The sequence below is a fragment of the Capra hircus genome, chromosome 25 (assembly GCF_001704415.2).
Source record: "Capra hircus breed San Clemente chromosome 25, ASM170441v1, whole genome shotgun sequence".
Classification (NCBI taxonomy): Eukaryota; Metazoa; Chordata; class Mammalia; order Artiodactyla; family Bovidae; genus Capra; species Capra hircus.
In genome coordinates this window covers 35,537,896-35,565,667 of record NC_030832.1, presented here as the reverse complement: position 1 = coordinate 35,565,667, position 27,772 = coordinate 35,537,896, and the positions used below count along the sequence as shown (strand labels likewise).

Sequence of the window (27,772 nt, the reverse complement as noted above, 5' to 3'; positions counted from 1 at the left end):
GCGCGCGACTCTGTCGTCACGCACGCGCGCCGCCGCCCGTCAGGGAAGGCAGCTGTCATGGCGAGCTCGGCCGCCTGCTCCGTGAGACCGCCGAGGCCCAAGAAGGAGCCGCAGGCGCTCATCATCCCCAAGAATGCCGCGGAGGAGCAGAAGCTCAAGTTGGAACGGCTCATGAAGAACCCGGTGAGACGAGGCGCGGGCTGACGGCCCTCCCGAGTCCCAAACCCCTTCCCTTCCGGCGTCTCCGGGCGCTCGAGGGCCCTCTTCCCCCGTCTCTGAACGCGGGAACTCAGGAGCCAAAGTCCAGGGTCAGACCTTGGGAAGGAATAGGCTAGCCGGAGACAGTGAGCTTTCTGCTGTGGACTGGCTTCCTGTGCTTGAAGACTCTTTAACTTCGTGTAAAAGGAAGCCTTAGACAGGAAAGATGGAGTTCTTGGGTTAGCACAATAATTCATTCTAAAGAACATTAAGTGTTAGGCATTGGCAGAGCGACCTGGGGGTTGGAGGTCTCCAGCGATAATGATTGACGTTTTGAGTTCTACCCTGGAAAGTTGAGTTTATCCCTAACAAGGCTGTGGGCTGTGATAGGACCCGAATATACAGGATGAAGTAAAGCCAGATGGGAGAAAATAAACTCAGCTTTGGGCCCAAGAAACAAAGCAGCCTTACTTCACTATTCAGTTAAAGGATTTTGGTTGTAAAAGACGTCACTTTGTCAGCCGGTTTATACATAACAAATATTTTCATGTTTAAATGTTGCAGGACAAAGCAGTTCCAATTCCAGAAAAAATGAGTGAATGGGCACCTCGACCTCCCCCAGAATTTGTCCGAGATGTAATGGGTAATGTCTTTGTGTGTGTATGTGTGTGTAAATACAGTTTTTAAAGTGTAAGTATAAAACCTCTAGTTTTTGTTAATTATATCCCCTTGGGGGTGGGGAGTTCCAATATTTTACTGTTACAATAAAGGGATATTATTGGCTTTGGTTTGGCATTAGAGAAACTTCTTCTTTGCTTTTTAATGATATCTTGTTTTTTTTTAAGTGGAATAGTTTTTATTTTGTTGGATTGTAAATTAACACAGTTCTAAAGAAGAGTAAAGAACAGGTGTAAAAAAATTAGAACCACCTGTAGTTCCATGGTTCTACCTGTAACATTTTGATACAGCCTTGGAAACCTGTTTATAGTCAAAACCACTCGTGCTTCAGAAAAAATGTTTTCACAAAAATGTGGTTGTTCTGCACATACTGTTTGAAACTTACTTTTTATAGATCATGGCATCTTTTCAACTCAATAGAATTCTAGCATATCATGTGAAATCCTCTGCTCGCAGAGGGGAAAGGTAACAGACTCTCTTTTAGGTTTCTGCTCTCTGAATCTGCTGTTCTGTTAATACTGTTTGAGAGTGGAATTTTTAGGGACTTCACATTCAGCATTCATGCAACAAGTATTTAATGATACCTACAGTATGCCAGCCACTGTGCTAGGTTCTGGGATACAGTGGGGAATAAGGCAGGCTTGATCCCTTCCATCACTTCTGGTATCTGTCTTTGGTCTGCTTTGATTAAGGGTAGCCTGTGTTGGTAACTGGATCTCATCAAGAGCTCTGGACTGTCCTGGCTCTAGGTTCAAGCGCTGGGGCCGGCAGCGGCGAATTCCATGTGTACAGGCATCTGCGCCGGAGAGAGTACCAGCGCCAGGACTACATGGATGCCATGGCTGAGAAGGTTAGTGAGCCAGGAGGCTGCCTGAAGCCTGGGGTTTAGGCCATGTGCACTGAAACCTGAGGAAAATAAGCCATTGAAGAAGAATAGATACACCCGGGTGTGGCTTGAGTGAGGGCTGCCTTCTGAAGTTAGCATGAGAAACAGATGTCAAGTAGAGTCCACCCAGCACAGCAGGGTGCTCACACTAGGAAGTGAGTGAGGGGAGGGCTTCTGCCAGGTGGTAGAGAGCCCAGCGGGGTCCCCTGTCCCTGCCAGGCCATTTGCCATGGAATAGGAGGCAGGCTCTCACATCACTGGAGTTATTTCTCTATAATTTTCTCTCCTTTTGGCAGAATGCCTGTAATTCCAGTTAGCTGTGTGTCTGGTGTGAGTACTGTGCTTTCGAGTATTTTTGCCTCTCTGAGTTTTCCTTCATGACACATAGTAATTGATTAAGAATTGAGAATATCTGTGAGTTTCTGGTGGTCTAGTGGTTAGGATTCAGCACTTTCACTGCTGTGGCCTGGGTTCAATCCCTGATCTCAACTAAGAATCCCACAAGCCTCCAAGGTGGGACGTGGCAAAAATAAATAAGATTTTTAAGTTAAGAATTGAGAATTGTTTTAGAAATTGTACTGTAAGAACTCTTAAATTTTCCATTGCTTGATGGCAAAGGACAGAAACCTCTCTTCTATTGCTCTTAAGAAATATTCTCTTGGACATATCACTTGTTTTCTTTTTGGAATTGGGTTTTGGAGTTATTTTATCCACGCCAGAAATCTTGCTTGATTTTATACTAGATTTAAATTGAGTCTGCAGCTCAACTTGAATGAGAATGGATGTCAGAGTGTTTAGTCATCTTCTCTAGAAACGTTGTCTTGCTTGTTTGTATCTTTTTGTATCTCTCAGTGACCATCTATGGAGATTTCACACGTCTCACTACATTTGTTCAAAATTTTTTTTTTTTTTTTTAAGTATTTTGACTGTAGTGATCCTTTACATATTTATTGGCCTGGCCAGAATCGAGTTTGAAAAAGTACCTTTATGATTTTCGAGCAGAATGGGATAATTGCCATGGTGGTTTTCACCTGGTATCTGTGTGTCCTCCAGCCCTTAACTCGGCCCCCAGCTGTTGGTTCTCCAGCTACTGCTCATCTCCAGTAATTAGTTTCAGGTGACTTGTGACACAGCTGTGCCAGGTCACTGAAGGCTTTGCACTGTCAAGAATAGCAAAACTCTGTGTATAGACACTTAGTTCAGTCGGTCAGTCGTATCTGACTCTTTGTGACCCCATGGACTGCAGCACGCCAGGCTTCCCTGTCCATCACCAACTCCTAGAGTTTGCTCAAACTCATGTCCATTGAGTCAGTGATGCCATCCAACCATCTCATCCTCTGTCAGCCCCTTCTCCCACCTTCAACCTTTCCCAGCGTCAGGGTCTTTTCTAGTGAGTCAGCTCTTCCCATCAGGTGGCTGAAGTATTGGAGTTTCAGCTTCAACATCAGTCCTTCCAATGAACACTCAGGACTGATCTCCTTTAGGATGGACTGGTTGGATCTCCTTGCAGTCCAAGGAACTCTCGAGAGTCTTCTCCAACACCGCAGTTCAAAAGCATCAATTCTTTGGCACTCAGCTTTATAGTCCAACTCTCACATCCATATGTGACTACTCGAAAAACCATAGCCTTGACTAGATGAACCTTTGTTGGCAAAGTAATGTCTCTGCTTTTTAATATTCTGTCTAGGTTGGTCATAACTTTTCCTTCTAAGGAGTAAGCATCTTTTAATTTCATGGCTGCAGTCACCATCTGCAGTGATTTTGAAGCCCAAAAAAATAAAGTCAGCTACTGTTTCCCCATCTATTTGCCATGAAGTGATGGGACCAGATGCCATGATCTTAGTTTTCTGAATATTGAGCTTTAAGCCAACTTTTTCACTCTCCTCTTTCACTTTCATCAAGAGGCTTCTTAGTTCTTCACTCTCTGCCATAAGGGTGGTGGTCATCAACATATCTGAGGTTATTGATATTTCTGCCGGCAATCTTGATTCTAGCTTGTGCTTCATCCAGCCCACCATTTCTCATGATGTACAGCATATAAGTTACATAAGCAGGGTGACAATATACAGCCTTGATGTACTCCTTTTCCTATTTGGAACCAGTCTGTTGTTCCATGTCCAGTTCTAACTGTTGCTTCCTGACCTGCATACAGATTTCTCAGGAGGCAGGTCAGGTGATCTGGTGTTCCCACCTCTTTCAGAATTTTCCACAGTTTATTGTGATCCACATAGTCAACAAAGCAGAAGTAAATGTTTTTCTGGAACTCTCTGCTTTTTCAGTGATCTAGCAGATGTTGGCAATTTGATCTGTGGTTCCTCTGCCTTTTCTAAAACCAGCTTGAAGATTTGGAAGTTCACGGTTCATGTATTGCTGCAGCCTGGCTTGGAGAATTTTGAGCATTACTAGCGTGTGAGATGAGTGTAATTGTGCGGTAGTTTGAGCATTCTTTGGCATTGGCTTTCTTTCGGATTGGAATGAAAACTGACCTTTTCCAGTCCTGTGTCCACTGCTGAGTTTTCCAAATTTGCTGGCGTATCGAGTGCAGCACTTTCACAGCATCATCTTTTAGGATTTGAAACATAGCTCAACTGGAATTCCATCACCTCCATTAGCTTTGTTCGTAGTGATGTTTCCTAAGGCCCACTTGACTTCACATTTCAGGATGTCTGGCTCTAGGTGAGGATCACACCATCGTGATTATCTGGGTCGTGAAGATCGTTTTTGTACAGTTCTTCTGTGTGTTCTTGCCACCTCTTCTTAATATCTTGACACTAACGAGCACTTTTTTTTAAACTACTTTAGAGGGCAGGAGATAGAGCACAGTTGTCTCAAGTGCCATCAGTTAGTCGAAGTTTTATGTATTGATTAACAACTCAGAGAAAATACAGAAAAATGTTTCACAAACCTTGAATCCACATAGTTGCAAACTTATTTTCACATGGTGAAGGATAGGCTCTGAGATTAGAAGGAAAGAGAGATGCAAGAGAATCCTTACCTTCCACAGTGACTGATAAGAGTGTCCCCGCTATGGACAGAGCACATCTGACTCCTCCTGGAGCCCTCACCAGGGCCAGCAGCCAGCGGGGGCTCTGTCTTGGTCCCTTGGAAAGTGCAGCTGCTGCAGACATTCACAGCTCATCTTCTAAACAGACCAAGTGCTTTTAGCTTGAAGGCATTGCTTTCTAGTTGAACTCTAATTGAAGTTCTGGGAATTCTCTGGCAGTCCAGTGAGTCAATTTTAATAGACTTGAACTTTCACTGCCAAGGGCCACGGGTTAAGTCCCTGGTTGGGGCACTAAGATCACACAAGCTGCATAGCATGGACAAAAAAAGACGCTGATTCCTTTCTTGTAAGGAGACATTTCTTTTCTATTTCATAATTCTGCTCTGGAAGAGAGTTTCTGTGTCAGTCTCAGCAGAACCACCCAGCCCTGGCAGTGCAGACCAGCAGAGGTGATGAAGCCACCTCTTCCGCTGCTGGCTCCCTTTTTGAACACCCCCCACCCCTGACCTTTATGGCTATAACTACCAGAAGTAGAGGTAACACTGTTTTATCTGAAGATATTTTTATAGTGTTTGCCTTTAGGTTATTGCAGTTCATTGTTCTTCCTAAAGGCTCGGAAAAGGAAGAATTATTATTCCCCCATTTTATAGACGTGGAAACTGAGGCTTAGAAACAGGTATAGCTGCTAGGAAGAAATAATACAAGGGGTGTGTGTATGTATGTATATATGTACTCACATATACATATGTAGCACATGTATGTATAAGTAATGGCAGTACATGTTATGCTGCCTTAGAATCTGTCCGTCAATAACTGTAAGTAGTCAGGACTTAAAAGTTCCATGGTCCCAGCCCTCTGGCCACTCCAGCTGGTGAACTGTGGTCACTGTCTCTCAAGAAAAAACACACTCTTGTGTGCCTCCTTACTCTGAGTACTCTTAGTACATTTCTGACACTTCTTGTCACTGAATCTATGGGAATTTTCCCCACACCAAGCAGTTCTGTGGCACCAGGCACGTGTCCTACAGTTTAACTCAATTCGCACACTACCCATGTGGAGATAACTTCAGGTCTCAAAAGCTAAGGACTCAGTCCTACAAGATTGTCTCCCACCCCCAGCTTCAAAGGCCTGCTACATGTCTCCATTGTCATCTGTGCTGACCGACTGGCTGTAAGTCAGAGGCTCCTATGTCCCCCTCCTCAAGGCGCCATTAATTTGCTTAGAGAGGCTGATGGAACTCAGTACAGTATCTCACCACTAGTTTCCAGTGTATTATGAAAGACTGGAACTCAGGGAGAGCCAGACGGAAGAAGGTGCAGGGAGAAGGAACAGGAGCTCTGCGCCTCCATACCCTCACCAGCCCAGGAGCTCTCCGCACGCACCCTTTGGGATTGGGGGCTTCACTGTGTGGACATGGTTAAATCATTTGGCCATTGGTGATTAGTTCAAGCTTCAGCCCCTCTCCGCTCCCTGAAGGTCAAGGAGGCGGGGCAGAAAGTTCCCGTGGCAACCAGCCCTGTTCTTAGGGGCTTTTCCAGAGTCACTCATACACTCCTATAATTGAAAGGGGCTGGTTATAAATAACAAAAAATACCCATTTCGTCTTTATTTCTGGAGCTTTATATCTGGAGTTAAGGAAGAAACTGGCAACAAAACTAAATATTATCGTAAAAGATCCCCCTGTGGCTCTTAAATAGGAAATTTATAAGAGTTTTAGGAGCTCTGTGTCAAAAAAGTAGACAAAAATCAAATACATATTTATTTTAAACCGCAGTGTAACATTTTCCAAGGCCCTAGTGAGAAAGAGCCGGTAGTGCCGCCTCTGCCTTCCAGATGCAGTGTGTCTCTCACCTTCTGTGTCTCAGTTCACTTGGGCATGAATTGGTTCTTAATGACCTGAGTTGCTTCAGCGTCAGAGACCTATATGTTGACTTCCTGCCCCGCCTGTTGGGCAACTTCTTAAAGTGGCCCCAGAGATCTAGCTGTGCCTATAGCTCCCCCAGTGGTGTGACTTGTAGAGTTTTCATGTCATGCCAGAGTTTGTCTAAGTGATGTGGCTTTTTGCAGCAAAAATTGGATGCAGAGTTTCAGAAGAGACTGGAAAGGAATAAAATTGCTGCAGAGGAGCAGACTGCGAAGCGTCGGAAAAAGCGGTGAGAGCTTTGTGGCATCCCATAGCTAGTGAGACTTGGGGCAGGAAATGTAAAAATAGATGGTTGGCGAACAAATCCTTCTTGTGGTCAAAAGTTCACCTGCATGGCCTGTTGAGGTCTTGGGTGTTAAAACCTACAGTGGCGCACCCCAGTAGCGAAATGACTTTTCTTCCTGGGGAGAGATCAGTTCATTTACTGCCCCCCACCCCCAGCTTGCTACAGATTTTCCAAGGCTTGGGGGTCAGCACTTCAGTGATGGCGTGGATTTCTGTGTCTCCTCTATGTCTGTATTTTAATGAAAGGTTTAGTAAGTTGCTATGAGCAAACATCACAGTTAGCCTCTCCCTGAAAGGAGGGCCTATAACCTCCCTAAGTGACTATATACAGGCTGCATGTGTGTCTGTATTTTAATAAATGCTCCCTCAACTGTTAGGTGAGCAGGATTCTAAAAGTAGTCCCTAAATATCTTGGAATGAAAAAGTATCGCCAGTATCAATATCTCTGGATTGCTTTAATCACCTCAGGACTGCAAAGAATTTGATCTTGATTCATGAAGGATGCAGGTTGATGATGTTGGAATAGCAGAGTCATGCGGAAGTACTTTCATTTTATTGTAGCATTTGTGTAGTGTCTAAATCGATGAAGGTTCTGTAAGTAGATGTTTAGTTTCTAAAATATAAAATGGGTAGTTAAAGAATTAGTGTGTTTATTTTACATTTGTAGCCAGAAGTTAAAAGAGAAGAAATTACTGGCAAAGAAGATGAAACTTGAACAGAAGAAGCAACGTGAAGGTGAGTGGTGCCCACTTTCCTTTTGTGACCCTTCTCAGGGCTGGTCACAGTGGTTGACCTGTCAAGAATGAGGTTTTAGAGTTTGGAGCTGGTTGGCTGGCCTCTGAAGAGATGAGGGCTTGTTTCTGTTAGTTTTGACTCATTTAATTTTCAAGTGACAGAAAGGCAAGCTGGTTTAAGCCAAAAAGAAAAGATCCTGGCTCGTGTTTAGTCCAGCACAGACCTCCTTTCAGGCCTGGCTTGTAAAGGAGCGCTGCTGTTATTGGCATTGACTGTCTTTCTGTCCCCTGGCTCCCTGTCCTCAGGGGGGCTCATTTCCTCCTGATGGTTCTAAAGTAGCTGCAGCTGCTCCAGGCTGCACCCTGGCTCATTCTTGTCCAGTAGGAAAGACTGAGGGAGTGTCTCCAGCAAAAGTGTTTTTGTGTCTCTCTGGCTCTTATTGAGTCATTTGGCAAGTCAGTTAAGAATGCTTTTGGCTACAAGAAATAGAAAACTAGCAGTAGTTAAGCAAAGAGGAGTTATTTTTTCTCACGTAGCAAGAAATCTGGTAGTAGTGTGGTTGAGCAGGTCGGTACTATCAAGCTCAGCATCCCTGCCGTTTTTTGACCTTGATCCTGGGGGCATGAGGTGGCTGCTGCAGTTCCTGGCATCATACTTAGGTTTAAAGCAGAAAGAAGAGGGAAAAGAAGTGGCACTTGTCTGGTTTTTTTTTTTTTAACTGGAGAGCATATGATCCCCCAGAAGTGCCCATCAGGTATTACTTTATATCTCATTGGTCAGTACCAGGTCACTTGATGTCATCAGGCTAGATGAACAGAAAACAGAACTGTCACAACTATGCTTAACCTATCGTGATCCATCACTGGATGGATGGTACATTGCCACCCTAGACAGAATTGAGGTTTTGTTACAAGGAGTAGTAGGGGGCGAGTAATGTCTCAGTATTCCACAGGCCTCCCTACTTCTGAACCCATCACAAGGCCAGCGGTGCCAGTCACTCCTTTGGGAGCCCCTGGGCTAAGAATCAGAGAGAGGTCCCAGATGGGAAGGATCAAGGAGGCTAAGAGACCCAAAAAATGACAACTGATCACCACTTTACTGAATTGGGGGCTATACTATGATTGACTAGACACGTTTCCTGATTGGACAGTTGTGATTTTTGTTAAGATAAAATCAGACCTGCGTTGACATACTGAAATATGAGCAGCCCCTTCTAGGGCCAGCTTTCTTATGGGTTGTAAATGTACTATAATGGGCTTCCCTGGTGGCTCAGTTCATTAAGAATCCGCCTGCAATGCAGGAGACCCAGGTTCAGTCCCTAGGTGGGGAAGATCCCCTGGAGAAGGAAATGCCAACCCACTCCAGTATTCTTGTCTGGAAAATCCCATGAACAGAGGAGCCTGGTGGGGTACAGTCCATGAGGTCACAGAGTCAGACAAGTTAGTGACTAAATCACCACCATGTGACATGCTATATATGACATGATTTTAGCCCGCTGCCCACCATTTCTGAGAAAAAGTTATTTTACAGTGCCAAAATGTGATGGCTCGGACCTCATCCCTCAAGTAAACTGCCTCATCATGTCCCCTGTCCTTCCCCAGCCCCTACACACAGAGGAATGTGGGCATACTTGGTCCAAGGCCAGGAGGGTTGGGCACGGGTGCCTGTCTCATGTTCTGTTGAAGAAGGTACTATGGCTTGGACCCCAGTATATTGAGACATGAAAAGATCTCCTTGGCTCTGGGTAATCTGACCTTCCCTCCCCAGGACTTGCTGTTTTTGCTGCTTGTTGTCTTTACTGCTGTTTATGTGTTCAGTGAACTTCCTGAACTAACTAACTAAGCTTATATTCTTTGTTGTATGTGGCAGCTGAAGTCTTTGCTTGGTTAGCTTAGAGGTCAGCTGAAGATTAGAGATTTCCTGAAATGCTTTGAACCTGATACTTGCCAAGGGCCTATTCTGTGTGTGTTGGAGCATGTCCTCAGCATTCTGGCAGGCAGTTTACAGCTTTGCCTTAGCCTTCACCTTGCACAGAGCCTCAAGGTTAGCCAGAGGTGAGATTAGGGCCATCGCTTGTCTGTCTTAGACTTGTGCACAGCTGTGTACACGCATATAGCCTTCTGCTGCTAAGTCAGTTCAGTTGTGTCCGACTCTGTGCAACCCCATAGATGGCAGCCCACCAGGCTGAATTCTTGCCTGAATTCTCCAGGCAAGAACACCGGAGTGGGTTGCCATTTCCTTCTCCAGTGCATGAAAGTGAACAGTGAAAGTGAAGTCTCTCAGTCATGTCCGACTCTTAGCCTTCTAGATTACCAGCTTTTCCTCTTTTACTTTTGGTCAGTTTCTTGTTTGTTTCAACTGTTATCACTGCCTCAGCCAGCTATGATGTTAAACAGTTGCCACTGATGGTTTCTGACAAATACCTTTCCGAAAGGCTGTTCTCACTGAGTCAGATTGAATGAAGACAAGCCTTGGGAGTGGAAGTTTCCAGGGAGCTGCCAGACAGGTCAAATACGGACAGTGCTCTGGGTATGGGACTTTGGAGGAACTCCCACCAGGGGCTACTTGTGGCTTTTCACAGCTACTGTGATTAGGAGGCTTTTGATTGAGAGGCTTCCTTGGATCTGGGGAGGAGGAGTAGGGAAGAGGACAAGTTAAAACAACCACAAAACTTGCTGTTCTTACCAAAATTCAACCATTTTTTAAATCAAACCATCCAGGGAACATTTCTAGAGTTCTGAAAAAGTTGATTCTGACGATTGTTGTCAGTGTTCTCAACAACACTGCTACTTTTATGGAGGAGCAGATTTTAAGAGGTCCCTTCTGAAAGTGCTACCATCTGTGTAAATTTTAACCTACCTGTATTTGAAATATGTTTCCTTTAGATATCAGATATGTGGGTCATGTTTTTAATCCATTTTGACAGTCTCTGTATTTTTTGATAATGTTTGGATTTTAGGGCTGCCACTTTGTTTAAATTCTCTTTTTTTGTTTGTTTGTTTCTGTTTCTCCTTTCCTGTCATCTTTTGGGTTTATTTGAACATTATTCTATCCATTGTGTGTTTAACTGTTTACCTTTTTATAACCTTTTAGTTTTTCCTCTAGAGCTTACTCTGTTCATTCTGCTTTCACAATCTACTTAGAATCAGCATTTCACCACTTTAAGTAGAATGTACATAGATCTCTTTAATCCCTATATTACAGTTGTCTTAGGCATTATATCTCCATACACTGAAAACCCCTTCAGATAACGTTACTATTTTTTTTAAGTTGACATATAGTTGACTTACAATATTATTTCAGTTTTAGTCGTACAACATAGTGACTTGATATTATCATAGATTTTGCACCATAGTTATTATAATATCTTTGGTTATATTTCCTATGCCATACATTCCATCGCTGTGACTTATTTATTACATAACTGATCTTTTGTACCTCTTGGTATCCCTTCACCTGTTTTGCCCTTTCTTCCATCCTCCTCCTCTCTGGCACCCACTAGTTTTTTTCTGTATCAGTGGAGTCTGTTTCTGGTTTAAGCAGATTTAGATCCCACATATAAGTGAAAACATGCAGTATTTGTCTTTCTTCATCTGACTTATTTCACTTAGCATAATACCCTCTAGGTTCTTCCATGTTCTTGCAAATGGCAGGATTTCATTCCTTTTTTTATGGCTGAGTAATGTTCCTGTGTTTGTGTGTGGACACCTGTCAGTGGACAGGTGTACCGGTCTGCATTCTCTATTCATCTGTCAGTGAACACCTAGGTTGCTTGTATGTGTGTGCACGCGAGCATGCGCAGACATTTTCTTCATTCATCTGTCAGTGGACACCTAGGTTGCTTCCATATCTTGGCTTTGTAAATAATGCTACATTGAACGTTGGGATGCATATATCATTTTGAACTAGTGTTTTCATTTTCTTCAGATAAATACCCAGAAGTGAAATTGCTGGATCATGTTCTGTTTTTATGAAGCAGAGCTATTTTTATTACTATCTTCTATTTTCAATCATCAAATATATTTCAGACTCAAGAGGAGAATAGTCTTGAATTGTGACCAGATAGTTGCCATTTCTGTTGCTTTTTCTTTGTTCCTCACGTTCCAGACTTCTTTCTGTCAGTCTGTCTTTCTGTCCTCTTTCCCTTGTGTCAGAACTCCCTGTAAGCCATTCATTGAGAATAGGTCTGCTGGCTATGAATTATCTTAGCTGTTCTTCATAGGTGTCTGTCTTTGTTTCACCCTTGTTCCCATGGGGACATTCTCCCTGGATAAGAATATTGGGTTGGCAGGTGTTTATTTCAGTACTTTCGAAATGCTGCTCCATTTCTAATTTTTTTTTTTAAGTAATTATTCAGATTGTTTTCCTATCATTGTTTTTTCCTGGCTGCTTTCAGTATCTTTAGGTGTCAGGAATTTGATTACGATGTGTTTAACATGTATTTCCTTGGATTTGTCCAGGAGTTGCATTTAGAGTTCACTGAGCTATGTGAGTCATTGGTAAGCACGTGTCTTTGTCAAATTTGGGATTTTTCCCCAATCTTTTTTTTTTTTTGCTTTGTTCATATTGGATAGTTCCTGTTGATCTGACCTTGAGCTGCCTGTTCCCTGTGTCATTTCCAATCCACTATTGAGTCAATCCAGTGAATTACGTTTTTCAGAGAATTTTTATTTCCATTCGATTCTTTATACTTTTTCTTTGTTGCAATTTTGTTTCAAGATTCTTCACTCTTCTTGGAAAAATATTTCAGTGGGTACTTTGAAGTGTTTGGTAGTTCCAGCATCTGGGTTATCTTGACATTAGCATTTGTTGATTGTCTTCCCCCGTTCAAGTTGAGATTTTCCTGATTCTCCACATACCGAGTAATTTTCTGTGGATCCTCGACATTTTGAATCTTATGAGACTCTGATCTTGCTGATGTTTGTTTTAGCAGACAGTCATCCTGGTTGTGTTCAGGACACAGATTCTGATCGGCCTCCTGTGGATTGTGGCTCCAGGATCCAGGGTTTTTAAAGCTTTAGCTGTGCTCTCCAGATGTGTCCTGCGGGTGCCACCCAGTGGCCAGTCAGGGTTGAGTTGAGTTCGGTTCTCAAAGTGCTCGGCAGGATGATTAGGGCCAGATTCATGCATGTGCTGTCAGGGCGACCCCAGGAGTTCATAAACAACTTTATGATGTCTCTTCTAATCTCTCCGTGACCTCCCTGGTAGTTCCTGGTTCCCTGGAGCTCCCCTTTTCAGATCTCCAGCCAAAAAGTCGGGGCTCTAGTTACCTACTCTGCCACACGCTTTGTACAGTTGCCCCTGCATCCAGGGCTGTGGTGGGAGGACGAGGAAGAAAAGTAACAGTTTGCCTGGCCGTCTCAGGACCACGGCTCCTCTGATCAGAGAGAAAGGCCTCCCTCCTTCCAGTTTTTGTGCAGCAAGCCCCATTGCCACCACAGTCACTGTGGCCCTCCTGATGCTGGCAGAGCGAGAAAAGACAGAAGCGTTTCCCCTCTCTGAACATTGGGAACCCAGCTTCTTACTCCTTGAACTGGAACTCGAAGGCTTCTCTCCAAACTCTGTGCCCAGTCTCCGCTTCTGTGTATTGGGGCGCCCCGAGTCCAGGCCGAGGGATACTGGAGAGAAGAAAGGAAGAAACAGGAAATGCAGTATTGTTCCAGTGGCACTTTGTATTCCGGTCTCTTCTCCCATGCTGCTTATCTTTCAGAGTCCATGCATTCTGTCCTGGTGCTATAAGCAGTGTTCAGTGGAGAAACAGTCAAATGGGCTTCCTCTGCGTTACCTGGAACCCACCCTCCACTTGTTTTGGGAGTGTGGTTTTTTCTTTTTTGGTTGTGCTGGGTCTTCGTTGCTGTACATGAGCTTTCTCAAGTTGCAGTCAATGGGGACAGCCCTCCAGTTGCAGTGCACAGGCTTCTCACCTTGGTGGCTTCTCTTACGGTGGGCGGGCTCAGTAGCTGCGGCTGCAGGCTCCGGAGCACAGGCTCAGGAGTTGTGGTGTGTGAGCTTAGTTGCTCTGCAGCTTGTGTTGTCTTCCTGGCCCAGGGATCTAACCAGTGTCCCCTGCAGGCAGGGCGGACTCCTAACCGCTAGACCACCAGGGAAGCCCTATTTGGGTTTGTTTGTTTGTTTTTTACTTTATTTTACTTTACAATACTCTATTGGTTTTGCCATACATTGACATGAATCCACCACAGGTGTACATGCATTCCCAAACATGAACCCCCCCCTCCCACCTCCCTCCCCACAACATCCCTCTGGGTCATCCCTGTGCACCAGCCCCAAGCATGCTGTATCCTGCATCAGACATAGACTGGCGATTCGATTCTTACATGATAGTATACATGTTTCAATGCCATTCTCCCAAATCATCCCACCCTCTCCCTCTCCCTCTGAGTCCAAAAGTCCGCTATACACATCTGTGTCTTTTTTGCTGTCTTGATACAGGGTCATCATTGCCATCTTTCTAAATTCCATATATATGTGTTAGTATACTGTATTGGTGTTTTTCTTTCTGGCTTACTTGTTTTTGAATCCACTTACAAGACTTGACATTTAGCTTTTGCACGTTTCAGCTTGGTGTTACTGGCTCTGTTGGTTCAGGTCTCCACAGTCCTTTTGAATTCTGATTCTGGGATTCAGCACGTTACCATGTCTTTCTGATGTTGTGATGGGCAGGTTTCATAAACATGCCCCCTTTCTGTCATTGGTAAAAATGCTGAGCCAGCCAGACTGGGCCGGGGAGCTCCATCTAGGCTGGCATGGACCTGTTCACTGAAACCCTGGGTGGAGTTATTCTCCAGCCAAGAATCAGCCAGATTCCCTCTTCTTAAATCTGACCCACAGAAGTGAGATAGAAAACTGAGAGGTCACTCGAGGTCATGGAGTAAGCATGGAATCCATAGGGTCTTAGCTCAGTGCTCTCTCTGGCTCACCTTGACCTCAAGCATCTCTTTGAGCAGATTTTTTCCCCCCCTTAAAATGTAAAATGATAAGCTCTTTCTAGATCTGAAATTCTGCAACTTGGTATCTTTGCCGCACGCCTTGCTGTAATGAAGATAGCATCTTTGGGGTGTGGTGGGGAGGAGTTCCCTCCCCTGTAAATCCAAGAACCCTTTCGGAACAAGAAATGGAGGTTACTTTGCTCTGAGTTTGTATTTATTGAACCTGTGATGGGTCTGCGGAATCAGAGTAACCTTTTAGTAATCAGTTACAGAATTGGAGAGAGGTGGCAGTATCCCAGAGCCGAGATTTCTTAACCTCCTTTCTCGCCGCTCTCTCACCACGCAGTTTCCAGTCCCTTTTCTTTCATTTGCCCGAGGCTAAGAGTCTCAGAGAGGATAGATTGCACCCAGGGTGTCTGCCCTGATTAAAATGGCCCTGGGTCTCCCCTTGTCCTGAGCTCCCGTTCTATCAGAAGGATAAATGTCTTCACCCACGTCGCATTGTAGTAGTGCAGCGTTTTTTCAGACTGAGGACTGTGATCCTTTACTTACTGGGGCATGAAGTTAGCTTAGAAGTTACAGATTTTTTTTTTTTTTCAAACATGCATAAGACAGACTAGGAAACATCAGAAAGCCTCATATCCTGGAGTAACTATTTAGTGAAATTTTCTTTCGGCTTCCAGGTAGGCTGTGGGCCGCAGTCAGGCTTGAAACTCACTGTTACAATACGTGAGCCCCACTCTTCCTGTGCAGTTCGCACCTGTACATATTTTTGAAACGATGAGTAAAAATGCACGGCTGTATATGCTTCTCACCGAACGAGCAGGGCGGAGTGTTATGGGGATAACTTCCTAAAGGCGGTTGTGTGCCTTTCCCACACCTCTCAGTTCCTTGCTTGTTTTCCGTTTTGTGAGCGGGAAAGGATTTCGAGGTGGTTGGAATTAATAAATCTAATGTGGTGATACTCAGTTCCGCCACAAGGTGGCTTCAGTGCGCCTCTGGGTTCTGGATGGACTTGGAGCTAAAGCGCTTGAGCTTCTTGGCTCCTCTCCAATCAGTGGTGACGGGCAGCTGGCTAGGAGTTCAGTTCTGTTGCTGGGAGGAAAATATCCCGGCTTGTTGTCTGTGCCGCCGGTCCAGCAGTTCAGTGAAGTGAGACTTGTCAGAATGATACCACAGGATGGCGTTAAGCCAGTCTGGATTATTAAAGCCTTGAATCCTCAAACAGTATATTCTAACACCAGTGTTAATTGTGACCCTGGCTCACCTACCAGAGAAACCTTAAGGTGATGTGTTGCTAAGTACATCCAGGGCGGTTTCTCCAGGGTTGGGGTCGGGGAGAAGCAGGTGAGGGAGATAAAGTGGTATAGACTTTCACTTACAAAATAAATGAGTCACAGCTGTGAAATGTGTAGTGTGGGGGGTATCATCAGTAACGTTAATATCTTTGTATGGTGTCAGATGACAGCTGGACTTATCGTGGTGATCATTTTGAAACATACAGAAATAGTGAATCACTATGTTGTATACCAGGAACTAATATAGTACTGATACTTCAAAAACATTCCTAGGAAAAGAGATCAGATTTGTGGCTGCAGAGGTCAGGAGAAGGGGGAATTAGATGAAGGTAGTCAGAAGGAACAAACTTCTGGTTACACAGTGAATAAGTACTGAGGATGTAATATACAACATGATAAAGATAATACTATCGTACATTATAAATGAAAGTTAACAGACTTCTCTGCAAAAGGAAAAAAAAATTTTTTCTATTTCTTTAACATTATTGAGAGATGGATGTTCACCGAACCTGCTGTGATTATTTCAAAACTGGGGTGGGAGGAGCAGTTTATCAGCCTCAGCACTGTGGACACTCTGGGCCAGATGGCTCTTTGTTGTGAGGAATGATATCCTGTTCACCGTAGGATATTTAAGAGCATCCTGGCTTCTACCCCCTAGATGCCAGCAGCACCCACCCTCCCTTCCGTCACTGACAAAAAGAAATGTCTCCAGACCTTTGCTGAGTGTTTTCCTCATGGGGGAGAGGGACAGAAGCGTCTCCAGTTAATACAACTCCTATTTCAGCTGGTATCTGGTGTTGGGAAGACACTCAGTTTGTTTTGGATCGAACTGTTTGAGTGCCACGTACTCTCTATATTGGGAAACCATGCGTATCCTTTGTGTCTTCTGAGAGTAAAGGTAATACAGGATCATTTTAGAAGTGTTTAGAATACAGGAAAGGAAAAAAGTTAAAAATAAAAAATTATCTGTAATTCTTACTTAAAAAAATCATTTTAACATTCTCATGATGTTTACTTAAATTTTAATATTTATCATATAAACTTATTTACATAATATCATATTTATAGTTGTCCTTTTATCATATAACATTGTATCACAAATATTTTCCCATGTTCTATAATTCCATTGTGCAGGGAAGGATTTTTTCCAGTCTGTTCATTCATCTATTGTCTTGGGTTTTTGTTTGTTTTGTTTTTATTAAAGTTAACATCAGCTTCAATAACACTCAGTGGCATTTTACCTAGTATTCTTACAGTCTTGTGAATAAAATCTCAGATACCTAGATTTTAAAACAGTCTGTAAACAGTAGTGTAAGAGTAGTGGGAAAAGGTCAAGTATCATCACCCTAATAGATCACCTTTCTCTCTGTCCATCTTCTTCTCTTTTAAATGTTTGTTTATTTGACTTGTTGGGTCTTAGTTGAGACATGCGGGATCCTTCATGGCGGCGCAGGTTCAGCAGTTGCGCTGCTGGTGCTTAGCTGCCCTGAGGTGTGTGGGATCTTCGTTCCCTAACGAAGGATGAGACCCGCGTCCCCCGCATGGCAAGGCGGATTCCCAGCCACTGGACCACCAGGGACGTCCCTGTCCATTTTGTTTTAATCTCACCATGTGAACATATCATCTGTATGTAGTTATAATTGTAGTGTATGAACGTGTTTCCGCTTGCTTACTTTTATTTAACATTATAAGCACTTCTGGTCCTTCACAACCTTTTCAGTGACTGATCATATCCAGCAATTGACATGCCATGATATACCTAACACTTTCCCTTTGTTAGACTTTAGACTGATTCCAGTTTTTCTCTTCTGATATTTTAGTGAATTTATGGACCTGTCTCCCTTCCCCCTTTCTGGGTAAAATTCCAGCAGTGGCAATTATTAGATCACAGAATATAAAGAGAGTTTTTGGCTCTTGAAATGTATTGCCAGTTTCTTTCCAAAGAAGTAGTACCAGTTTCTACAGCCATCAGCGATGTGCAATGGTGTGCATTTTACCATATTAAAAAAAAAAGTACAAAAATATAGATCCAGTTCTGGCAGGACGGTGGTAGCAGCCTCCATGCTCTTCCCACCCACCCTGAACAGCCTCCAAAGCTCTCTCCAGAACAGGCTGGATTGCCATTTGTTCCCCTACAGTTCCCTGATGGCTCAGACAGTAAGGGGTCCGCCTGCAATGCCAGAGACCCGGGTTCAGTCCCTGGTCTGGGAAGAGTCCCTGGAGAAGGAAATGGCAACCCACTGCAGTACTCTTGCCTGGAAAATCCCACGGATGGAGGAGCCTGGCAGGCCCCAGTCCATGGGGTCACAAAGAGTCGGACAGGACTGAGCGGCCTCACTCTTACTTGTAACAGTCCTTAGCATTTATTGAACATTTACTATGTAGCCCCAGTTCTAAGTGCTCTGAGGTAGTAACAAAATCCTCACAGCAGCCCTACGGCTATCCCCATTTTACAGTTGAGGGGCCTGAGGGACCAAGCAGTAATGGGCGCCCACAGAGCGCGCAGCTAATCCCACACAGTGTCTCCCCACTGGCCTTGCACTGACCCCCAAGGTGACTGCTTGAACCCTAGCCAGCAGCCCTGCATGCCCACCCTTTCCCGTCTCCCCGCCCTTGTTCTCTGACCTTGGCTCCCTTCCACGTGTCCTCTGCTCACCGAGCTTCTGTCACCGTCCTCCCACCTCTGCTCCTGCGCAGGTCTCTGTGCTCTCTTTCTCGTGCTCCCAACTCCCCATCTGCCCAGAAAGCTTCTGCTCATCTTGCACCTTTCTCTCCTTGTAAGACCTTCCCCACTGTCCCTCCCCACCCGTCTCCCACTTTGCTCCCACAGGGTTTGGTTACGGAATCTGCTAAATCACATAGTGTGTTTATTCAGTCACAGTCTCAGTTCCCTGAGGGTAGGCAGTGTCTTTTAAAAATAATAATAATAGTCTTGGTTTTAGAATGATTTTAGATTTACAGAAACACTCCGAAGGTAGTATAGTACCAAGAGTTCCCATGTGCCCAGTTTCCCCTGTTGTTAAGATCTTAAGTTAACGTGGCTCATCCATCACAGCTCATGAACCGGTCTTGATGCGCGTAGCAGCTGAAGCCCATACTCTGTTGCCTTACTTTTTACCTAGTGCCTTTTTCTTGTTCCAGAATCCCATGCAGGGTGTCACATTACATTTAATCATCACGTAGCCTTCGGCTCCTGTGCGATGACAGTTCCCCAGACTTTGTTTTGATGACCTTGAGAGTTTCAAGGGTCGGGTGTTCCATAGAATGTCCCTCAGTTGGGATTTGTCTGACGTTTTTCTCATGAGTTAGTTATTTGGAGGAAGAAGACCACAGAGATAAGGTTCCATTCCCACGTCAGGGCTGGATGCTTATCAGGAGGACTTGTCACCGTTGATGCTGCCCCTGATGCCCTCCTCAGGCAGAGCTCGTCAGGGTCCTCTACTGGATGGCGACTCTTTGCTTCCCCTTCCCACGCTGCACCCTTTGGAAAGAAGTCACCCTGCGCGACCCACACATAAGGGGTGGGGGTTCCGCAGCCCCTCCACGAGGGCAGAGGCACTGCATCAGCTGTTTGAAACTCTTCCGCATGGATTTGTCTGGTCCTCATTTTCTTTGTAACTGTGGACTCTGAGATGCTTATTTTCTACTCTTAAGTTTAATCCAATACTACTTTATTTTCTTGCTCTGATTGTTCCAGCTTTGGCCACTGGGGGCTCTTTTATATGGTTCCTGTCCCTTTCACAGACTCCCATCATTGGTGGAGTTTGGGGGCTTTATTTTGTTTGCAACAGCACTTCCTTACTTCCTGGTACTACAAGGCAGTCCGGACTTGTCTTACGTATTTTCAGCGCCTAACCTAGGATTCAGCCATGCCTCTGAATCCCGTTTCTTTTTATTGGAGAATGAAATAAGTTTGTTGAAGAGCCAAACGACTGCATTGGGTCCCAGTTGTGCCCAGATTCCTAAGTTTCTCGTCTCAGAGAGAGACACTTCTAGACTCCGACAGCCTGTCTCCTGCGCACAGGAACCAGTTGTGTTTAGAGCTTGTCAGCCACAAGCAGTGCTTTGAGCTCTCCTCAGTCAGCCAGCATCTCGGGCATCCAGACACCCAGATTAATGAGTGTTTTACTGGGTTTTTTCCTCCAGCAATTAACAAAAGTTTAACAAAAGTGTTGAGTAATAAAATGTACACAACCCAGTTTTTATCGTAAAATGCACGGGAGGGGCATGTGGACACCGCTGAGCCTCGGATGCGCGCAGCCGCCGTTCGCACCGGCCCCGGCTGTGACGGGATGATGTCTCCTCGCGCTGCCACCACTCCGCTGTGGTTCTCTTGCCCACCAGCAGCCATCTCCACACGCTCACCTATCACAAGATTCATAAAGGATCAGGTCCCCACAGCCTTCCTTGGACATGTCCGCCACCATTTATTTTCAGCAGTAACTTCTTGTCCATTCATCTCTTCAACTCAGGAGGCTTAGCCTTGCTCATGCTATCTACTCGGTGAGCTCAAAGACGTCTCTTAACTGTCCAGTCCCTTTAAGATCAGAATTCAAGATGAAAGTCTGTGCACTTGTCCTGCCTGTTCAGACCTCTTTGGATGTGGTTGGTGGTTCTCAGGCTTGAGGCTGGCCTGTGATGACTAAGTTACAGAACAAAAGAAATTATCAGCAGTTGCACCCTGGGAGCGCAGGTCCTAGAGCAGAGCTCCGAGCCGGTGAATGGGGAATGGTGTACACGTGGCAGAGCCCCCGAGCGCCTTGTCTTCAGGGTGGAGACTGAGTGCCCATGACCTCAGACCAGTGCTCAGGGAGCGCTGCCCGAGGAGTCCAGGGAGCTCAGAGCTGTGCGTCTGGTCCCTCTCTAGTTTTTCACTTGGTCTCTGCATAGCATGTTTTTTCTTTCTCCCCTTCCCTGCCCCCACCTTCTTTTTTTTTTTTTTTTTTTTACAATTTTGGTAAAATACACATAACACAAGATTTACCATCAGTACAGTTCAGTGGTGCTAAATACATTCAGATTATTGTACAACCATTATCACCGTCATCTACTCCCGTAACTCTCTTCATTTTCCTGTGTCTTTGAAACAGCAGTTCCCCACTCCCTGCTCCTCCCAGTGCCTGGCAGCCACCCGTCTCCTTTTCCGTCTCCAAATCTGGGGCTCTCAGGGCCTCCTGTAACAGAGAGCATAGAGCGTTCATCATCCTGTGACTCCCGTTTGACTCAGCATAGTGTCCTCAGGGTTCACCCCCGGTGCAGCCCCCGTCAGGGCTTTTTTCCTTTTTCAGGCCGAATCACTGCACTGTGTGACTAGGCCGCGTCCTCCGTGCCCACTCAGCATGCTCGTCGTTGCTGCGTGCCCCTCATTTTTCTTTCTTTGTATGGAGCGTGATAGAGTCACAGTGTGTGTTAGAGTCGGGTGTACAGCAGAGGTTCGGTTGCACATATGTCCTTTTCCGGATTCTTTTCTCCTCGAGGTTACGTGTTTATCTCGGCTGCCCCGACCTGCTGCCCTGTGTGGGCTTTCTCGTGCTGTGGAGAGGGGACTCCCGTGGCGGTGGTTCTCGTGCTGTGGAGCGGCGGCTCTAGGTGCACGGGCTTCAGGAGTTGTGCTCCGGGGCGTGTGGGATCCTCCCCGATCAGGGAGCAGACCTGTGTCCCCTGCACGGGCAGGCCGGTTCTTATCCACTGCGCCATCAGGGCAGCCCTCATACAGGTCATTGCAGAGTGCTGAGTAGAGTTCCCTGCGCTGTCCAGCAGGGCCGTGTTGACTGTCTGTTTTATATGTAGCAGTGTGTGTATGCAATTGATCCCTCCCCGACAGAATCCCCACACCATACGTTTGTTTTCTGAGTCTGTTGCTGTTTAGTAAAAAGCTCGTTTGTGTCATTTTTTGGTTCCACATGGAAGTGATGCCATGGATGTTTGTCTTAGTTGACCATCTCAGTCCGTCCACGTTGCTGCAGAGGGCTGTATCTCGTTCTTTTCTATGACTGTCACCTCAAGTTTCTCTTGTCTCCATTTCCCTTTGCGTTTTTGCAGGCAAGGTAGGCAGAGGCTTGGAAGTCACATAGTCCAGGTTGGAATCCTAGGTCCTAGTTTTACTGATTGGGAGACCTTGATTAGCAAATTACTTAACCTCTCTGAGCTTGATTCCTCGTGTGTAAAATGGATATAGAGGAGTGTTACTCATCTCATAGACCGTTGTTAGAATTAAACAAGAGGGTATAGACGTGCAGAGACTTCACACAGCGCCTGGCATGTGATAGGTGTGCTGCAAATCTTAGCCACTAAAACATGCTCATCATTTGTACTTTCTCATTCTCGTTGGCATGAGGTTGAGGAGGAGGAAAATCCTAAGGAATTATATCGTAGGGATGATTTCAACCCCTTGCCGTGAATACTCTTTAGTGTCCCAGCCATGGTGTGAAAGTGGATAATAGACCGTGCTGTGCCCTGGGCACCCCCAGGCCTTGAAGCTCTTTGGTCCTGTGATGAGATGGCAGCAGTAGCCAAGCTCTGGGTGCCTGTGGGCGCTGGGAGGCGCCATCAGGGAGCTGGAGGGCAGCTGCGGGCTCCACGGGCTCTGGCTCCGCCTCGTCCCGGCTCTCGCCCACTGCTCTGCTGCAAGAAGAGGGGGAGCAGGAGGAGTCGGGAACAAGTTGTCTTGGTGCTCTGCTCTCAGTCTGCTCGGCGGCACTGTGGGTGCCGGCAGACACGCCAGGGAAGACAGTGGGATTCGGAGGCGCACATGGAGTGTCGGCGGGAGGCTTTCTGGGTCTGTGGGAAGAGCTGGGAGCTGACATGTTTGCTGTGGCCGGGGCCCTCTGCTGCGTGGTTTTTGAAAGTCCCTTTGCAGACAGGGCGAGAGCAGGGACGTGAGCAGGTATAGTCAGCCTTGTTCAATGGCAAAGGGCAGCTGGGGGCATTGCCTTGCCAAGACGATGGACTGGGGAGGGGACCACATATAAAAAAGCAGTGAGGCCCGATTTCTGGGGTGTCAGGATCTCGTGTGGGCTGGACCCTCTTAGAGGGATGACGTCTACCCCCCCAGCAGTGGTAGGTCGGTTCTGGTACTGGCCGTTTATTCCCGGGGTGGCCTTGGGGGCTGATGGGTGTGAGGACCTCTCCGGCTCCTCATTGTCCAGTCCAGGGACGGCTGGCGATTGGGTTTTCTCTAGCAGTCCATTCTCAGGGAACCCGGTCCTCCGAGTAGATGTGTGTATCACTGATCCAAATGCCGTGTGATTGCAGGATCCAGTGAGACCCAGGAGCAGCCATCCAGTGGCTCCGAGGAGGCGTCTGGGACGGAGGACGAGGAGGAGGACGCGCCCAGCTTCGTCACGGGGCGATGACAGGGCTGGCCGTGCAGCTATCTGAGCCTGGCCCGTCCTGGGCCCGGGGCTCCGAACGCCCTCCCCAAAGCCTCATGAGAGACACAGTGGGAGCCCCGCTGCGGGCAGGACTCGGGGCAGGGAGAGGACTGGCCTCCAGGACGCTCGAGGGCGCTGCTAAGCGGGGTTCATTAATGTCCTTGTTGAAAGAGGGGAACCCAAGGCCTGCTCTCACATAAGTGGACAGTGACGACCTTGGGGCTGGTTTCTGTGAAACGAATGTTTGTTTAGTAAAGAACAGAAAAACTCCAGGTTTTGCTCAGACCTGAGACATGCTGATTACAGAAGCTGCAGAGAGGCTGTGACACAACACGACAGGGAGGGGGCTGGTCCCAGACTCAGAGGAAGCGGCCTCGGCTCTGGAAGGAGCCCTCACTGCAGGGCCTGGGGCCTCCGTTTCCTTCAGCTGAGGGTGCAGACTGCGCCCCAGGACTCGTCTCCCTCCGCGCATCCCACCAGCTGCAGAGGGAGGCCTGGGACTGAACCTGGGGCGGAGCCAGCAGAGAGGACCTTGGCGTGTGAGGAGGACTGCAGAAAACCAACTGGTATAGAAAGTCAGCAGGAAGAGGAGCCAGGCTGGGCCGGGCCAGCGCAGGCGGCCTGCGGGGCCCGGATGGACCAGAGCAGGCGGCCTGCGGGGCCCCGCTGGGCCGCAGGTGACACTGGCCAAAAGCTACATTTTCTTCGAGAGGGGAAAGGGGATCTAAGCGGAAAACGGAAGGTGACTGAGGGCAGCCTCTCAGGCCAGCGGGAGAGACAGAGTTTCTAACTAGAGCCTTCCATCATGGTTTTTGGTATCCCCAAGTTTCTAGGTCTATCTTGTGCCTTTTATAGAAAGTTTGATAGAATTAAGGAGATAGTGGTTTCCAGTGAAGGGAAACGAGGAAACATCTTACGTTTCTTGATTTCCCTGGCTCCATCCTGAGCCATGTGATGTCTGTGATAACGTCTGTCTTTCCACAGTTTAAGTCACAGGAATTTTCTTTCCCAAGAAGCTGAAATGGAAAGTCGGCCCTCATAAATCAGCACACAGCCTGTCCGTTTTGAAAGCGGTGTTTCTCTTTCATTAGGGGCTGACCGGTTAGTTCTGTGTCCTCCTATCTTTGAACTGTTGGTTTCCTTTGTCCCCTCAAAGTGTGTGTGTCAGAGCTCGTGCTTCAAGCCTGGAGCCCTGGGATTGAGTTCTGGCCCTCCCTCTGATGGGACAGAGAACTCCGGGCAAGTCCCTGCCCGGTGCGCCCAGCCAGGAGCTCGGAGCTTCCGCAGCAGATGTGTGCTGGGCAGGTGGGCAGATGACAAGACTGGGTACTTGTTTTTACCTTTACTGGATGTCAGAAGACGCTGCTCAAGGAGATGTCCTCCAGCAGTTCCTGGTGACGTGCAGTGGGCTTTTTAGTGCCTTAGGTTGAATGACTCGCAGGCTTTCTGTTACCAACCAGAAACTTGGATCCACTCTCCCAATCCACTCGGCAGAACCAGGCGAGTGACACCGCACTTGGTGTTATCACAGCCCAGTTCACTGCAGGGCAGCAAGCAAGGAGAACAGGCCAGCTGGTGCTCAAAAGCCCAAAAGACTGCGAGGGAGAGGGGCACAGGGTGTGGGATCAGCTCATGTACGGTTCTGATTGGTTGATGGTGAGTAACTGGGTGATGTTTGGGGACTCTTAGCTTTCTGGTTCCTGCCCGACTGGGGTCTACGTTGCTGGTGGTCAGCGGGAAATCTTAATACCTGCAAAACAACTCAAGGGTGTGGTTCAAGATACTACTTATAGCCCTTGAGGAGGAACTAGAGGGCCTTGACTTTGTGTGTGGCTGAATTACTTTGTCTTTCTTGACTGCTTTCCTGTGTTTCTTCATTTTCTCATTTGTAATTTGTGCAAGAATGTGGGAGAAAGGCATTGACTTTCATTTTCAAATTCTTTTCATTTTTAAAAGAATTCTCAAGTTGCTTGGTGCCAGTCCTTTGTATTATGAAAACATTACCTCTCTGATGGCTTTGTCACAGCACCTGGACAAACGCTTGAAAATCAGACACAGTACAGTGAGGATAGAAATCCAAACACACCTGCTGTATACCCAGAGTCTGTTACAGATGGCAACCAGGAAAATCAGTTTTGGAGTGAGTCATTTTTATATAAATTCTGTAACCAAGGAGTCTTTTGAATTAACGCTCTATTTATTTGGGTTTCAGCTTCTCCAGGGCTATTTTTTAAAATATATGTGTATATATATATATATAAATATAACAGGAGCTGTTGGCCACTGCACGTCATTTTTGTGGTTAAAATGTAAAGCAGTTTTATCATCTGGTACTTTTCTGCCCAAAGAATCTAGCGCCTTCTGCTGGGAAGCTACAGCCTGAGCTGTCTTGGTGATTACTCTAGGAAGTCCCCTACATACAAACCTGCAAGTTTCGAACTTGGAAAGATGTAAATGTGATCCATCCAGCTCAGGTGTGAGTGAAGCTGCACCTGCCCTCCATCTCCCGTTGCTGACAGTCCTTCAGCTCCACCATCTCCCTCCAGTCGGTAACTCTTCTTAGCTGCTCACTCAATGCCAGCTGTTGTATGACTGTACTTTTCAAGGTACTGTACTGTAAGATTAAAAATGGTTTTTCTGTTTCTGTATTGTGGGAAGAGCAGGAACCTAGCACAGTACTGTAGAGCGGCTGTGTCGGTTAGGCACCTAGACTAACTTTATTGGACTTAAGAACTCATTTATATGTAGGGACTCCCTGTATTCCTAAACAGACACACTTCATGGCAGCTGAGTGTGTCCTTGAGTCTGATAACAGTTCAGAAAGTTCAGGTTCTCAGTAATGCAGGAACGTGTCTGAACCCATGTCCATAATAGGCACCCAGGTCCATACTGAATGCCTGAACTCCAGTTACATCATTTTGATTTTGTAAATACATTCTTTAAAGTAGATGTATACAGTGCATGTTTGATAAACTATAACAGCCTGTATATGCCACAATAACTTCTCTATACCTTGGTATGTGAAAGCTGCCATTATATTCCTCCTTGTTTGCAAATCTTTCAGGAGAAAGCATTGATGATTCAAAATACTTGTCCCTCAATGCTAGGCCTCCTTTTATATATATTTACATGTAAACATATAAAAATATTAAATATATTATCATGAGAAAAATTAAACAGTGAACAAGCTCACAGGTAATGCTAATTTTATAGGCTATATCATTTATACGAAATTGTCACACAAACACTGTACATATGCTTTTAGAGTTAAAAGCAAGTGGTGATAAATGTCATGAGTACTCGACGAGAATTTTCTGTCTTGAACATTGGAGTCAGGAGTATGATTAGAAATGAAACTTCCTGTTTTGATAGGGAGACAAACATTTGGTGACCAGTTCAGTTGAATCACAGTGATCTTACAGACCCGGTTCAGGTTCTTGGGTTAGCTGTCTACACTGCGGTGGTCTTTCTCTCATCCTGGTGTCAGTGTTGTTGGAGGTCAGCAGTCCTTTCTATAGACCAGTCCAGTGCAGAAGCCCTTAAGTGGGAAGTAATTCACTCAAGAGTCGGTTTCTTTCAGTTTCCACTGAGCTACTAAATACCTGATAGGTCTTCCATTTAGGTTGGAGAGAGTCTTAATAAATGATGTCTCTTCCAGTATGTAAATCTCCTGGTTGTGGATCATGGGGCATCTGATCTTCATCTGAATACAGATCACTGTGATCAGCTTCAGAAACAAGCTTGGGATATTCCTTTAAAACTTAGACTTTATAACATAACAACAAGGTCATCTTTGATGTAGATAATACAACCAACCTCAGCATATACAAAACCTCAGTAACCACAAAGGTATGTTATCAAAACATAATCATTCTAAATTACCCTTTGTGGCTCAGATGGTAAAGAATCTGCCTGCAACGTGGGACACCTGGGTTCAATCCCTAGGTCGGGAAGATCCTCTGGAGAGGGAAATGGCAACCCACTCCAGTATTCTTGCCTGGAGAATTCCATGGACACTACAGTCCATGGGATTGCAGAGTCGGAAACGAGTGAGCAACTAACACTGCCAAATTAAGTCGTTTTGATAAACTTGGCCTGATTATTTACCTAAGTGTAATTGATCGTATAGACTCTTTAAAATCGATTGTGCCAGAATTTTTCCTAAGGAATATCAAATTTAACTTTTTAAAAAGATTTCCTTATGTCTAGAAGATACAGACTAAAAATTGTTAAAACTATATTCATCAGTTAACTCAGTCCCATGTAACTAATCCTTGATCTTGTTAACAGTTTGATGAAACCATCAGGGTTTCCATTAGAATTAATTTCTTACCCAGTTCGTCAGTGTGATCTGGAAGTTATCAGAACCTTGCGCTTGCCAGAAAGTCCTTTCTGTGAGCCTTCTTAAAGATGAAGCATTTTTGCAAAAGCATCAGTGAAATAT

The 27,772-nt window shown here is 45.7% G+C and overlaps 1 protein-coding gene across 1 annotated transcript; it reads left to right on the top strand.

The window, feature by feature from the left end:
- On the top strand, positions 1 to 25,970 carry PRKRIP1 (PRKR interacting protein 1 (IL11 inducible)). Its single transcript, XM_018040757.1, has 6 exons — positions 1 to 183; positions 763 to 841; positions 1,626 to 1,726; positions 6,834 to 6,919; positions 7,643 to 7,710; positions 23,210 to 25,970. The coding sequence occupies exons 1-6, from the start codon at positions 58 to 60 to the stop codon at positions 23,308 to 23,310; spliced, it is 561 nt and encodes a 186-aa protein (XP_017896246.1). The 5' UTR covers positions 1 to 57; the 3' UTR covers positions 23,311 to 25,970.

Coding starts and splice junctions, on each gene's coding strand:
- PRKRIP1 (XM_018040757.1), top strand. CDS start 58: ATGGCGAGCTCGGCCGCCTGCTCCGTGAGACCGCCGAGGCCCAAGAAG. Junction 184..762: donor AACGGCTCATGAAGAACCCG/GTGAGACGAGGC, acceptor TAAATGTTGCAG/GACAAAGCAGTTCCAATTCC. Junction 6,920..7,642: donor GCGAAGCGTCGGAAAAAGCG/GTGAGAGCTTTG, acceptor TTACATTTGTAG/CCAGAAGTTAAAAGAGAAGA.